This window comes from Myotis brandtii, unplaced genomic scaffold (assembly GCF_000412655.1).
Source record: "Myotis brandtii unplaced genomic scaffold, ASM41265v1 scaffold43, whole genome shotgun sequence".
Lineage (NCBI taxonomy): Eukaryota > Metazoa > Chordata > Mammalia > Chiroptera > Vespertilionidae > Myotis > Myotis brandtii.
Window position 1 is genome coordinate 3,005,294 of NW_005366455.1, and position 15,132 is coordinate 3,020,425.

General features: G+C 39.1%; 1 protein-coding gene across 3 annotated transcripts in view; it reads left to right on the plus strand.

Moving 5' to 3' along the window:
* The window catches only part of INO80D (INO80 complex subunit D), a 38,682-nt gene extending 23,872 nt beyond the window's left edge, over positions 1-14,810 (plus strand). For all 3 annotated transcript variants that reach the window (XM_005874231.2, XM_014546095.1, XM_014546094.1), the window contains 4 exons: positions 1,773-1,906; positions 3,848-4,065; positions 4,753-4,910; positions 6,548-14,810. In XM_005874231.2, coding sequence (XP_005874293.1) covers positions 1,773-1,906; positions 3,848-4,065; positions 4,753-4,910; positions 6,548-7,713 — 1,676 coding nt within the window. In that variant the 3' untranslated portion in view covers positions 7,714-14,810. The remainder of the gene's footprint in view (positions 1-1,772; positions 1,907-3,847; positions 4,066-4,752; positions 4,911-6,547) is intronic.
* Positions 14,811-15,132: the final 322 nt, after the last annotated feature.

Consider the following 15,132-nt stretch of genomic DNA (forward strand, 5'->3'; position numbering starts at 1 on the left):
TGATCAGCCCCGCCTCCCCATCCCCTACTGGGGATCGAGCCTGCAACCCGGGCATGTGCCCTTGACCAGAACGGAACCTGGGACCCTTCAGTCCGCAGGCCGATGCTCTATCCACTGAGTCAAACTGGCTAGGGCTGAGTGTTTCTTAAGCCAAGTGAATGACTTTTGTAATCATCTCTATTTAATATTTAAAATAATTTTTATATAACTTCTAATTTCCATGATGTCCTCTGGGTAATTTTTTGTGCTTATATCATTGCAGTTGTTCATTCTAGAATCACATTGCAATAAGCAAAATTGACAGCAACTGGCGGATTCTTCCAGTGGCTGTCACTTGATTAAATTTTGTTAACAGAATTTCAATCCTTCCAATGGTTCTAGATAATTTGTAACAAGTAGCTGTAGCGTTGATTGATGGAAAAATCAAATCATATTATTTATTAAGAAACTGTTTTTAATCTTCTAAGAAACATGCAGTTTTACAGTGTGCCTTTTGCTGTGGTTTTAATTTGCTACTTGTATTGAGTACAGCGCTGATTTGAAATGAATAAAATATAAACATCACTATGAAAGAAAATACCTTCAGACAGAAAATACTTGAAGAAAACTTATAGTAGGCTTCAGGCTGGTTATGAAATCTTATTGCTCTCACTTTTATTAAACATTTAAAAAGAGTAGCACTTAAAAAATTTATATGGTAACAGTTACTTAATGTACTACCTGACTTTTGCCCTCCTTTCTATTCTTGGTGTTGTATTTTCACAACTTTTTTAGCAGCAGTTTCTGTGCAGTAAAGGCTTATGAAGAGTCTTAACTATAAAAGCTAAGGGAAATAAGATACTTTCTTATTAGATATAAACTAAATTTCGGGGAAATGTAGTTAGAGGCTAAAAGTATGGATGCTTAAAAATGTTGGCCCTGACTGGTTTGGTTCAGTGGATAGAGCATCGGCCTGCAGACTGAAAGGTCCCAGGTTTGATTCCAGTCAAGGGCATGTACCTTGGTTGCAGGCACATCCCCTGTGTTGTGTGTGCAGGAGGCAACTGATCGATGTTTCTCTCTCATCGATGTTTCTAACTCTCTATCCCTCTTCCTTCCTCTCTGTAAAAAACTCAATAAAATATATTTTTTTAAAAATTAAAAAAACACACGTTGGTGCTGTAGAGCTGATGTTCCAATTTTAGTAGTACAGTTTTGATTTAAAAGGAATTTTTCTTAAGTTGTAAGTTTGAGTTTAGTGTTGGAAATATGAGGTGAAAAATCCAAATTTGGGTAGATGAGATTTTTTTTTAGAATTATATCTATAGCTAACTAATTATGTTGTATTCTTTATTTTTTCAATAACAGTATATATTAAATATTTTGTATTAGTTTCAGATGTTTTTATTCTTCGTGGTGAGTATCATATATGAGGAAGTTTTCCTTATAAGAAAGTATTGTTATTTTTAACCATTATAATGGAACTTCTGGGAGGTAGCGTGCTAAGAAGGAAATGACCTTGCTTCCCCAATAACAGAAATCAGAATGACCATAAAGGAGACGAGTATTTAGGTGCCCGTTGCAAAATAGACTCCTTCAGGTGTATCTCCTGATAAATAATGATAAAACTATCATTGTTTTCCCATCTCAGGAGTTGGGTTGGTTCTTTAGCGTTTATAAATAATAAAATTTATACTTACTAAGCACAAGTGAGGAAAGAAGAAAATTTCACATAAAAATTGAAACGTTAAGTAGAGTTGCAGTGTGTTTGATTCCTAACTTAAAAACCCCAGACATCCTCTTGAACCGCTCTCAGCAGCTCTTCTCAAGCTGCACGGCCAAGTTTGCAGATGGACAGCAGTGCTCTGTGCCTGTTTTTGACATCACACACCAGACACCTCTGTGTGAAGAACATGCCAAAAAAATGGTAAGTCCAGATTTTATTTTCTGCAGCAGAGGCTTTCAAACTTTTGATAGCTTTCCATAAAAGGAAGTATTTTGTGACTTAGTACAAACTATGTATATGAATCACTGAAATAAGTTTTATGAAACAATACTTTTAGTACCTGATACTTGCTAGGCTGTTCTATTTTACTAAAAAAACATTACTGGTCTTGACTCATTGAATTAATTTCATACCCTCCTTTATAAACAGCAACAATGTTTTAGCAGTTTCTTAAGTATGGGTATTTTATTTACTATCTATCCCTATTCTATACTTCTCTTCTCCTTAAGTTATATTTTCTTAGACCTAGCAGATTTCCCATGCTCCTTTTTGCCCTATTTCTCTAGGTTTTTGTTGTTTTAGATACAGTTCTCTGAATGTTTTGGCTATTTGTTAAAATTTTGGCCAAAAGCCAAACCTTGCTGTGTTTGTATTGAACAATCATTATTTTTGTTAATGTTAATGTTATAAGTCTTAATTAATTGAGAATAGTTTAGAGGAAAGATGAGTCTGAATTAGTGACCTATCTGATTACGCAATCATTTCAAATACATGCACTTTTATTGTTTTCACCCATCAGACACTTAATGAGTTCTTCTGCTATGTGCAAGGTATTGTTAAAGCATATGTACTACAATGCTGAGGGAACAGTTCTTGCCTACTGTAGGCACGCTACAGTTTCAGGGGTCCCTGATTGAGAACAGAGCCAGTGATCTTTTGGTGCTTGGGGCGCTGCTCAACCAACTGAGCCACACTGGCCAACGCAGTTACTATTCTTTCGATACTATTGTCTATTCTTTGTTTATTTATTTAGCTGTGTTATTGCTGAACTCATCAAATCGAAGGTGACATTGGTTGTAAAAACCACTTTTTGTATGTACCACCAAGGAAGAAAAAGTTCTACACAGTGCATTTCTTACCATTTATAGGCTTGTTAGACATAGATTCTATATCATTCTTGCTTTCAGCTGAATTATTTGACCTGTGAAAGGTAGTATTTTCTACTTACATCAACTATAATCCAGCTTCCTCTCCTTTGTTATTTTCCCTTCTCATTGGGATTTTGCTTTGCAAAAAAAAAAGGAATTGTGGTCAGTTCTTCAATACTGAATGTTTTTGCTTCACTAATAATAATTTTATACCCTGCTGCTCTTTGTTTTTCTGCATACACAATAGTTTTTCCTCTACATGTAAAACCAGCAATGCATTTACGTTAATTCAAACAGTGACGATACAAAAAGCTGTGACCAACTTTGCACATGTGTGCTACTCCTCTCATCAAAAATCATTCCCCTTTGCCTATAAAATAAGTTTAAAATCTTTAGTAGGGTATTCAAAGTCATACATGATCTGGTATCAAACTTCTTTATAGCTTACTTCTGTACTTCATCCTCCATTATGCCCCAAGTACCAGTCAAACACAATTATTTACTGTTCTTTTTGACTGGTTTCTGCTATTTTCTTTAGCCTAGAAAGGTCTTCCCCTCAACCCCAAGGACTTAAAAATTTTACTTGTCTTTTAATCCCACAAAACTAAAAGTAATTGATTTTTCTTTCGTTTTCCCAGAGGTGTTGATGTCACTATTGCCCAATTTTCTCTACTGTATTTATATATGTATTCATGTTTTTGCCATGGCAGAGTAAATCCTTTGAAACTACTAATTAAATTTTAAAATATTTTATGCTACAGCACCCATCACAATGTCTTTAAATGTGGGAGAGTGATATGTATATGTTGAATTGATTTGCATTATATAAAAAATGGGGTTTTTAATTCATTTGTTTATTATATATAATTTTAGGTATTTAGTGTATTTAGGCATTATGTAAAATATTAAAAGATATAGGTATTTTTTTTTAGGTAGCTGTTAGATTTTCCCCAAATAATCTCAGTTTAAAAATACCCCTTTATTTATTTCAAAGGATAATTTCTTGAGAGGAGATAGCTCCCGGAAAGTTCAGCACCAGCAGCAGAGGAAACCCAGGAAAAAAACCAAGCCTCCTGCCCTTACCAAAAAACACAAGAAGAAGCGAAGGCGTGGACCTCGTCGACCCCAAAAGCCCATTCCCCCTGCAGTACCCCAAGGGAACCTCAGCATGCCCACCAGCGTCTCACTGCCAGTGGAGGCCTCTCAGATCCGGTCAGTGACGCCCGAGTTCACGGGTTCCGATTGTTCTCAGGACACCTCGGTTCATTCACTTCTCTAGTGCTGGAGCTAGGCTACAATACACCATTTGGTGCATCAGCCTAAACTTTTTAGTTTTCAGCACAATTTTTACCAAATATCTGATTGGGATATATCTGAAATAAAGCTTTTGTTTAAAACAAAGAGAGCAGATGTTGAAATTGAGGATTTAATTGTCTACTCTCAGACTTTTCTATTCTACAGAAATTCCATATATGTCCATCAGAAATTTGATGCATTATTAGTTTTGGCAGGGGTATGCATTTGACCAGATGAATGAGGCTTCTGTTTCAGCTAAGCATTTTAGTTTTATCTGTTTATTTCATTTTTAAATATTATTATGTTGACCAGATTTGAAATCCTATAAAAAGTATTGAGACACTTGATATACCAAACTGTAATTTATTCTAATTTGAAGTATAAAATATTATTTTGAAATGGTTGTCTCAATACATGAGTAAAGGTTGTAGAAATATGTGACTATATGTGGTGAGGTCTGTTTGCTTTCAAATTTCCTTCATTTAAAGTAGGAAGGAGGCATTTTGAGTTAGGTTTTCCCGATTTCTTGCTTGAGGACCCTGTCTGGGGGGCATGGTGTGAAGGTCAAGGGGAGTGGTGGGGCAACCATGTCCTCTTCCCCAGGAGCCCGTCCACGCCAGAGCTGAGTGCTGATGAGTTGCCGGATGACATTGCCAATGAGATCACTGACATTCCACACGACTTGGAATTGAACCAGGAGGACTTCTCGGACGTCCTGCCACGGCTGCCTGATGACTTACAGGATTTTGATTTTTTTGAAGGTATTGTCAATATTGTTAGTCAAGAAAAGTGAGTTTTAGCCCTAACTGGTTTGGCTCAGGGGATAGAGCGTCAGTCAGCCTGTGCACTGAAGGGTCCCAGGTTCGATTCCGGTCAAGGGCACATGCCTGGGTTGCAGGCTACATCCCCAGTAGGGGGCGTGCAGGAGGCAGCCGATCAATGATTCTCTCTCATCATTGATGTTTCTATCTCTCTCCCCCTTTCCCTTCTTCTCTAAAATCAATAAAAAATATATTTTTTAAAGTGAGTTTTAAAATGAGTTCGTAAAAAGGGAAATAGTTTTTTGAGATGTGTTTGAAATATTCATTCTCACATAGAATGTCTTCCACTGTAGATAGAGAATATGAAGCTGCATAAGCTAGTTTCTCCTTTTCAGAAAGTAAGGATTGTGCAATTTGTTCAACCCCATATAGACTTAGTAGGTGGATAGTTCAATAGCCATGTTAAAACTTCACTCCTTTAAAATGAGTAATTATACTTGAGTTAATTTATTTTAAATATGTTTTTATCAATTTCAGAGAGTGGAAGGGAGGGGGAGAGAGAGATAGAAACATCAATGATGAGAGAGAATCATTGATCGGATGCCACTTGGAATTGATTGGATTGACCCTGCAACCCAGGCATGTGCCCTGACCAGGAATTGAACTGTGACCTGGTTCATAGGTTGACACTCAACCACTGAGCCACACTGACCAGGCTTGAGTTTCCTTTTGAGCAAAGACATTTCAAACTTGAGTTTATTGAAGGCATTTAGAACTTGTTCTGGTTTTAATACTCTACCCTGTACTTTAGTTGAAATATACTTTTCCAAAGCAGTTTGCTTAATCCAGTGGTTCTCAACCTGACGGTCAAACGACCCTTTCACAGGGGTCGCCTAAGACCATCCTGCATATCAGATATTTACATTACGATTCATAACAGTAGCAACATTACAGTTATGAAGTAGCAACAAAAATAATTTTATGGTTGGGTCACAACATGAGGAACTGTATTTAAAGGGCCAGAAGGCTGAGAACCACTGGCTTAATCCCACCAATTATCTGGTGTTTTCATGGGGAATCTTTTACACTCTTCGACTGTTTCTTTCACTATTAAAAGCTGGATATTTTTGTGGTGAATTAATCAAGCTTCTAACCATAGATTTTTTTTATAAATATTGATAATAAAATCAGGGTAGGCCCATCAGCTTCCATATTACAAACATTACTTACAAATGGAAAAAGAATGAAGAATGAGAGGGAAGTAGTAGAAAGCAGTGCAGAAGCCTTATAAAAGTTAGCTTGTGAAATGAGTCGAGTGCCCAGTGCTGTGCTAAACCTCGCAGGGAATTTCTATGTCCTGGTCTTCCACAGCTGCCCCTCCAGCAGGAAGAGTCCACAGTAGAGCTCCTTCCTAACAATCTGATAAGAGGGTTTATTTATAAATAAACTGAAGGCGCGCTACCAGCCCCAGGGGAGCTTGACATTTCATTTTTCCTTCTAGCCTAGTCCTTGCAAATTTCTCTTCTCAGCAGGGCCTCTCTTGGATAGCCACTGTCAGGGATAATTCAGATGGATGGTGTTTGGAATGTGGGACCTGTGAAAGCTCTGCTGATGCACCATGACTTTTGTTTGCTTAGGAAAGAATGGAGACCTCCTCCCAACGACCGAAGAGGCTGAGGAGCTTGAACGGGCCTTGCAGGCTGTAACTTCTCTCGAGTGCCTGAGTACCATTGGGGTGCTCACCCAGTCAGACGGTGTGCCCGGCCAGGAGTTGTCGGATAGAGGAATAGGGGTGTTCGCCGCAGGTACTGGAGCGCCAGGACTTCAGTCCTTGAGCCGAGAAGTGAACACGGACCTGGGGGAGCTGTTGAATGGGCGCATTGTCCATGATAATTTTCCTAGTCTAGAGCTGGATGAGAACCTGCTCCGCTCTGCTGCCTTGTCTAACCCACCTACACCCCTGGCAGGGCAGATCCAGGGGCAGTTCTCTGCCCCAGCCAGCGTTGGCCTTACTTCTGCCACTCTGATCAGCCAGAGTGCACTTGGGGAGAGAGCCTTCCCAGGACAGTTTCATGGACTTCACGATGGCAGCCATGCCTCCCAGAGGCCACACCCTGCCCAGCTGCTGAGCAAGGCAGATGACCTAATCACCTCACGACAGCAATACAGCAGTGATCATTCACACTCCTCGCCCCACGGAAGCCATTATGACAGTGAGCACGTGCCGTCTCCCTACAGTGACCATATCACCTCTCCCCACACAACATCTTTCTCTGGTGATAATATGGCAGCTACCTTTTCAGCAGAGATGCCCATCATGGCACAGCACTTGCTCCCAACCCAACTTGAGGTGCCACTTGGAGGAGTCGTGAACCCCAGAACTCACTGGGGCAATCTCCCTGTCAACCTTGGGGATCACTCTCCATTTAGCAACCTTCTCGACGCAGATGGACATCTTCTTTCCACTTCCCTGTCCACGCCACCCACCACTTCGAACTCAGAGACCACACAGCCTGCCTTCGCCACCGCGACCCCCAGCAGCTCCAGCGTGCTTCCGGGGTTGCCGCAGACCAGCTTCAGTGGCATGGGGCCCTCCGCTGAGCTAATGGCCTCCACCTCTCCCAAGCAGCAGCTCCCTCAGTTCAGCGCAGCCTTCGGCCACCAGCTGAGTTCTCACAGTGGCATTCCCAAGGACCTGCAGCCCAGCCACAGCTCTATAGCGCCTCCTACAGGCTTCACAGTAACAGGTGCCACAGCTACAAGTACCAATAATGCATCTTCTCCTTTTACCTCCCCTAACTGAGCGTGTCTGTGTGTCTGCAGGCAGGTGGGGAGCCTGGTGTTTTCTATCTTTGTTTCCTCTTTTATCACCCCTTCCCCTTTTCCTAAAGAAGATTTTAAAAATAACAGATGGGGGCTGGGGGGAACTCCCTTTTCCGGTTAGACAAGTTCCCCTGCGGTGGACCGTGCTGCAGTGTTCACGCGTGCTCCTTCGCACTGGTGCTCATTCCCTCCTGGCAGGTTCACTCCCCCCGTGGTTCCCTTAGTGGCTCAGCACAGTGACTGGATAGAATTGACTCAGCAGCAAGTCCTAGAAGTGGAAGATACCTCAGATTACCAGTGCCCTTTACTATTTCCTAGTATTCAGATCAATGCTTTCCATTTTATTACCAGGTCTTACATAGGTGGTTCTAGATAGAATGGTCCCATTCATCGAGTCCCTGTGTGTAAGACATAGCAAATGGTGTGTGGAGGCCGATCAAGACTCTGACTTAGCAGCAACTGCTAAAAACCAGTGAGGCCAGGATTCCATTCCTAATCGTGATCACATTTAATTAAAAAGAAAAAGAGTAGTCTTTGGACTGCCTGTGTGTATGTGTGTGTCCACACGTGTGTTTCTGTGCAGGGCCGGAGCAGCTGTCCTATTGTTATTCTCTTTTGTTCCTAATGAGCATATAAGACTCTGACTTCTTCCCCACACCTCACACCCCTACTCATGTTGGTCATTCTCTCCCACTGAGTTAACGAAGTTCCCTCAATAGAGAGGGTGGTGGTCTGGTCACGTGAATGGCACAACCCTTTCTGCTAAGTTAGCCCGAAACCCAAAGCTGAATTCCCATCGGTGCTGTGGGAAGTGGTGAGGCGCTCGCCTGATGCTGCAGGGTTGCTGAGAGACTGTCTGCTGGTCATGTCGCCGTGTTGGACATGCATTTGTTCCTAGGTCCCTCTGCCCCGATGCATTCGCGAGATGTAATTAAAGGAGATATTTCGATGTGGAAAGCGGGGTAGGTCAGGTAGATGTGGGAAGATGGCATCTGTAAACTTCTTGGTCCGTCTTTTGCTTTTGAATTTTTCATGTTTACAGTAGTGATTCTTTGGTAAGGTTTGTAAAATGTTGAAGACACTTGTAGAATCAGTGTACCAGTGGTGAAGTGATATGTAATATCTGAAGGATACACATTTTAAAGTTTCAAAGCAGATTATGGAAATGAGACGTAAAAATAAATTTTATCCACTCTTTGGTACTTTTAAAATAATTTAAGTGCTTAGGTTTAAGTTTTGGGAAGTTGTCTGCAAGTACCAGGATTTTACACTTAAAAATCATATTGGGTAGGTTAGTAAATTGGTGACTATGAAACGACTATGTGAGTTTTCTTTTTACCTGCCTTCTCCCCTGCCCTCGCCCCTCCCCCCAAGGGTGGAACTAGGTTTTAAAGGCATCTGTCCTCTGCTTTTGCTGAGACGTTTTACTGTCCCCTGAGGTACCATTGGCTATTTATACCTGAGTCTAGTCTAATTTAACATATATATATTTTAAAAGATGAGTAGAGAGAGCATATCTATTAATGATGATGTGATATAATGCTTCATTTGTCAGGGAATATTTGATCATAATTTCTTTTCAATAGGTAAAGATTGGGATGTATTTTCCTACTTCCAATATGTATTCTCTTTATGCCATGCTACTTGTAACCAGTCCCTTCTTTTGAAAGCTTTTCTTTCTCTGCCTTTTAAAGGAATGATGGTGATCAGCAGGCATTATGCAGGTGCCATGTGACTGAGATTACGGAGGGGAAGTCACATGACTGTAAGAAATCATTATATGCCCTATTTTATATTTATTGAAGTTTCTTTTTATGGGCCAAAAATACATTTGTAATATATTTAGTTTCTTTTTAAAATCATGATAATTGATTAGAAGATTTATTTTTAATAGCTTTGCCTTTTTTGCAGATTGAGAAATTTCTAAATTATAAATTATGTCACAAAGCAAAGTTATATTCGGTATCACCATAAATTTCTATTCTGAATGGTGAGAACAGATCTTTGACGATGTCTCACCTGTGGACCTATGTGAGTAAACTTTTTTATGTTCATGTACTGTAATGAAATGATTATGAGTAGTTACCTCTACTCAAAAGTGTCATTTAGTTTGCTGAACTCTTTTCACACCCCATTACAATAACTGTCCCTTCCCAGCGATTGGGCTTAGTCTGCATTGTGTGCTAATGAGAGGTTGCAGGGAGCAGCTTGCGTTCTTATCGGCTCTTCTCTGACAGCAAAGGAAAAGTCATGGGGAGTCCATTGGAACTTTTCTGGCTATTTGTCCCTCGTGGTAGCTGCTTAAAATTCTTCAGTTATCAAAACTGAGTTTGCAGTAAGTTGCACATTTTATTGTTTGCAATTTTCTGTTTTATGTGCATTTAAAAGTCCTTTTCTGCTTCCTAGAAGGAGGCAGGAAATGATCAGGAATGTTGCCAGTTACAGCTTCACACCAAAAACTTGGAGAAAATTCATTTTTGTTTAGATGCCCACGGTGATAGCTGAAGAAAGGGCACGTAGAAAGTACCCAGTGTGGGCGTGAGGAATTAGTAAAAAACAAACAAATTTTTCCTCTCATTTCATCTACTTCAAAACAAATACCCGAGCTTGTGATTTGCTTTGCTCTTGCTGTTTCTTGAGTCCCCTTTTGGAAGAGAGAAGAACATCTGTGAACCCAGAGATATCCGTTATGTTTTTCTGGTAGCTAATGGAGCAATTCTAGTCTATTAGTAGTAGGCTTGCTATTAATATGTAAAGAAAGGAATGAAGTGTCTTTTACTCCAGAAATATGAAAATTAGTGTCTTTTGAAGTAGCACTTATGCTATATATAATAAGGCAATACTGGAATCAAAAACAAATTTTATTTAAGGTCCTAATTAGGTGGAAGCTAGCTTTTATTCTGGTGTTAAACTCGAGAAGGAGTGGCTTCAGTTCACTCTGTTTCTGCAGTTCTTCGGGACCATTTATAAAGGCCAGTTAGATTGTGTTAATGTGATTTTATTTACAAAGTTGCTGCAGTTAATGGATACATTCTGTCTTCTGAAAACCAGGATTCCATTCTAATGGATACTCATTGGCTGTGATCTAGTGTCCGAAGAAATGATGTGTTTTCTCTCCTTTACTCTCTCTACATAATTGTTAATATTATTTTAATTAAAGTGCTTAAGACATTGATTTTTCTCTCTATTAAAAATACTTAGCAATTTGCACAGCTGGGTAGGTTATATATCTAGTAAACAATTCATAATAGTTAATAGCAATTACACTTGACCCACCAAGTGACGGACTATGCAATGAAAAAGTTTTCTAATTCTCGTCACATAGCTTATACTGTGGAGGATTATTTTCTCTGGTAACCTGCCATGTGAGAGATGACTCTTTGCAAATGACTTCCTGAGCAATGTCATGCTGGTGGGCAGTGTGGTGAGTCCCGTGTCCCTCCACGAGAAAACTGTAATTTAATGAGAAGCAAATAGCAAGTATGGAAGTAAAGTTGGAATTCCGCCCTTCAAATTGTAGTTACATCTTGAGTGGCTTCAGGCTAAAGAAAGCTAATGCTTTATCTTTGCCACATAATTATTCAAGAATCATTTCTTAAATAAGCCCAATCTCTCAATTGCAAGTTAGAAATCCCATTTTTCTGTGACTAACACTAAAGTATTTTCTTAGCGTTCTCAATCCGTGATCACAGCTCAGAGAAGCAAAGATAGTTCTTTGATTTGGAAAGAAAGGTTATCTGTGATACACACAGATACCCTATCGGTACAATTCTCTGCTTATGTGAAAGAATTTATATTTCTGTTGACCGGTTCCTTTCAGTTTTCACAAATTGGCACTAGAGCTTGAGCATGCGCAGGGGGTCCCATGCGGTCAGTTCGCCCACTTGCCTGCAGTCCCTCCTGTGCGGTGCATTGTGGGTGGTGATGGTTGATAGCTTCATCAGCAACGTCTGTGTGAGGCATCACCCTTACTCCAGGCTAGTTCAAAAGGTTGTGGATTAGTATTGTAAAAAGATGATGCTATTAATAACACTAAACTATTTAATAGGTTTGAAATTCATTCAAAAACTTTTAGGTGTCTAGTTTGCATTTTCTTCATCCTCTTTCTTTTTAAATTTCTTTTAACATTCAATTAAATTCTATTTTTAACCTGGCATATATAGAGTAATTTAATGTTTAATGGTCTTCTAAATGGTCAACAGAACTCCCTTTTGAGAATTTCAGAAAGAAAATGTAAGTCCTCCCAAACAGTCTTCATTTGTATCTCTTTCATCACCAACGCCTACGTCGTGCCAAGGATTTTTTCCTGACAAAAATATATGTTTCTTGGGGTGGGGGGTGGGAATATATATATGATAGAACATAGATTTTTTTCACTCTCTCAATACATTGAAAAGAATTGAATCTTCACTGGCATTCTACAGAAAGGTAAAACAATTTAATGACTTCCTAATATCTTGAACTTTACAGGTTTCCCCGTATATTCGGGAGGGATCCTGAATCCATGTTCAGGAGATTGACATTTTAAACACTGTCATTCAAAAGATTCATAATAAAATACCAGTGAAGAACATATTCATTTTCCCCTGACCAGCGAGTTGGGAAAGAAAACATAAAATATAAATGAATGACTACATCTCTCCTAATAACCAGTATCATTAATGCTAAGATTGTGGTCAGATTTAGAGCCTTATTTCCAAATGGCAAAAATTCTCCTTTCACTCCAGCTCTTACTGTTTGTTAGCTTTCCTCTCTGCACTGGGGCACAGAGCTAATCAAAGGGAATGTGGAGTCAGAGCGGGAGAGCCACTTTGGCATGACTTTCTTTACCTACATCCCTGGATCCTGGGAATGTTTGGCTCCTTTCAATGGCAGAGTTTTTGGTGACCTGAAGTTTAGTTTTGTAAGAGAAAACCTGTCTAACCCTTAGTGAGCTCTGTAGGGCAGCACAGCACAGCCTTCCTTCCTTTCCCTTTCTGCCTGCTTGCTCAGCCCACCCCAGTCCTGCAGTGTACACACACACACACACACACACACACACACACACACACACGCATACACACACCGTCTGTACTGATCCTGATCCTGGCCTAAGAGTAATAGGACCCTCATCTTTCACTTGTTTTGTTTTTGTTTGTTTATTTTTTTAAGCTGGGGACCACTGACGTAAGCTCTGTATGCACCCAAAGTTCCCCTTGGAAAATTTTTCAACATGCAGTGCAGAAGGCTCCAGTGCAGCGAAATGCCACACCATTGCTTTTAGTTGGGGATAGACTGATTGGCCCTGAAATGACTTCACCTCCTTAAGGTCCCACAGGCTCCAGCAGATGAGTGTGGAAGTGATAGGCGTTGTCTTCATCTGCTTGCAAGGGTTGAATCAGTTCCTCTCAACAGTGATAGTTCTTTTTCACTGTACAGTGTTGAGTATGTCTCAGGGATTCCTTGTGGAAATTAGGGCAGATTTTAAAATAAGAAAATAGTTTTCAAAAAACTAAAGGTGACTCATCATTGAAGAGAGTGCAAGAAAGAGAAAACATTTGGTTTCATAGCCCACAGTGTCTTGCATAGGACTTTTCCTTTCTCCTTCAGCCTCTCATCTCAGCTTCAGCATACAGAATCTTTTCCCATCATGCACAGCTTTAAAACTTTTATTTAAAAATCTCCTTCCCCGATGAGCTTTCAGAATACTTATTGTAGATTTTAAGAGAAAAGGTATATTAATTTATGCTATTAACATCACCTCATAAATTATAAGTTTTATACTAAAGCTGTATTGAGTGTAATGAGTTATGTTGCCTATGTGTTTAATAGCTAAAAAATTATATAAGAGCTTTTTTTTCTTTTTTTTTTTTTTTTTTCACAAAACAAACTAGTGAAGCACCTTTTTACACTGGATCTCCGCTGTGTCAAGGTGTATAGCTGTCCTTTGCTACCTTGCAGATATATAAAATAAAAGGATATCCTGGGGCCTCAAAATGTAGAACACCTTTAGACCATTAATTACGCTCATAGAACTGTTGAGAATCATGTTTCTTCAGTCAGTGATCTGTGGTTTACACTTAAGATGGCTAGAAGCTTAGTTACAGGGTAAATAGAAATACATAGATCAAGTAAAATTCCCAACTACTGTAGCTGGAATTTGTAAACGAAGTTTTTAAGACCTCCTTTATTTCCTATGGATTTATTCTTTAATTTACAGTTGATTTTGTAAGTTGGGAAGTAAAATAGAGAAAATAAATCTAGATGTTCTCAGTGTCTTATTCAGGAACCTTTTTATCCCTCCTCACTAAGGAATTCCCACTGTGACTTTAAAATAGAATTAAATTACTTGTGTGCATGTATATGTCTGTTTTTACACACATGCAAAAATATCCATTGGGGGCACGTGTGAGAGAGATGAGTGTGAGCTTCAGTAAAAATAGAGAAAGGTAATAATGTATTATAGAAATATGATTCATTTAGTTGAGGGTATTGGAATTGCTTTCTCAGTGTCTCTGTTGTATAAATACACCAAATTGTTCATCATGTTATGTTAAAAGGCTAACTCTGATATCATGTGCATTTTATTCTAATGTTTTCACTTATATTATGCTATGTTTTTAAAGTGACATGAGAAACAGCAGGTTCTAAGACCAGCCTCTGGCTTCTGAGCATAAAGATAGGAGAGAGACGACAGGGCTGTGTTTATCTGTTGGGGTGCTGGGACCAGAGATCAATTGAGCCTTCTTCTTCTTCTTCTTTTTTTTTTTTTTTTTACGATTTCTTTATATTCTGAGTTAGAAAATATTGTTGATCATCTTTTCTTGGTGAAATTAAGAAAATTATAGGCCTTTGATAAAAAAAAATGCCAATTTTTCAAGGGGCTGCTTTGTTTAATGAATTGGTGGGATCATTTCACCGTGTATATTTCAAAACAGATGATTTCAGTTATTTTCAAAAATGAAGAAAAAAATTACTTACCTTGTGCTATTATTTATGAAGTTAGCCTGCCCTCCTCCACCTATATTTTGGCTATAGGGAAAATATGCTACCCTTGACTTGATCCATATGGAATTAAACATTCCTATATTTTGAGGTTTGCCATTTTGCTGTTATACATTCATTACTGGATTATCTGGTGGTCTAAAGTAGTCAAAACTAGAGTTGTTATTAAATGCTCCAGCCACATTTATTTTTAATATTAAAAAGTCATGTACTTTGAAATATGTCAAAACAGCTTCTGAAAGTACACCTGAATTTGTAGTTCTCTTTGAAGCCTCGTTCATCTTATATATAGTCAAGACCGAAAGCTTTATATGTTCTTTTTACAGTGGTATTTTTGCAGCATCTCCCAGTTCCATTCACTCTTGTTTTATGGATTTAAAGAAACCTGCATATTTCTTGTACATATGCATGCAAC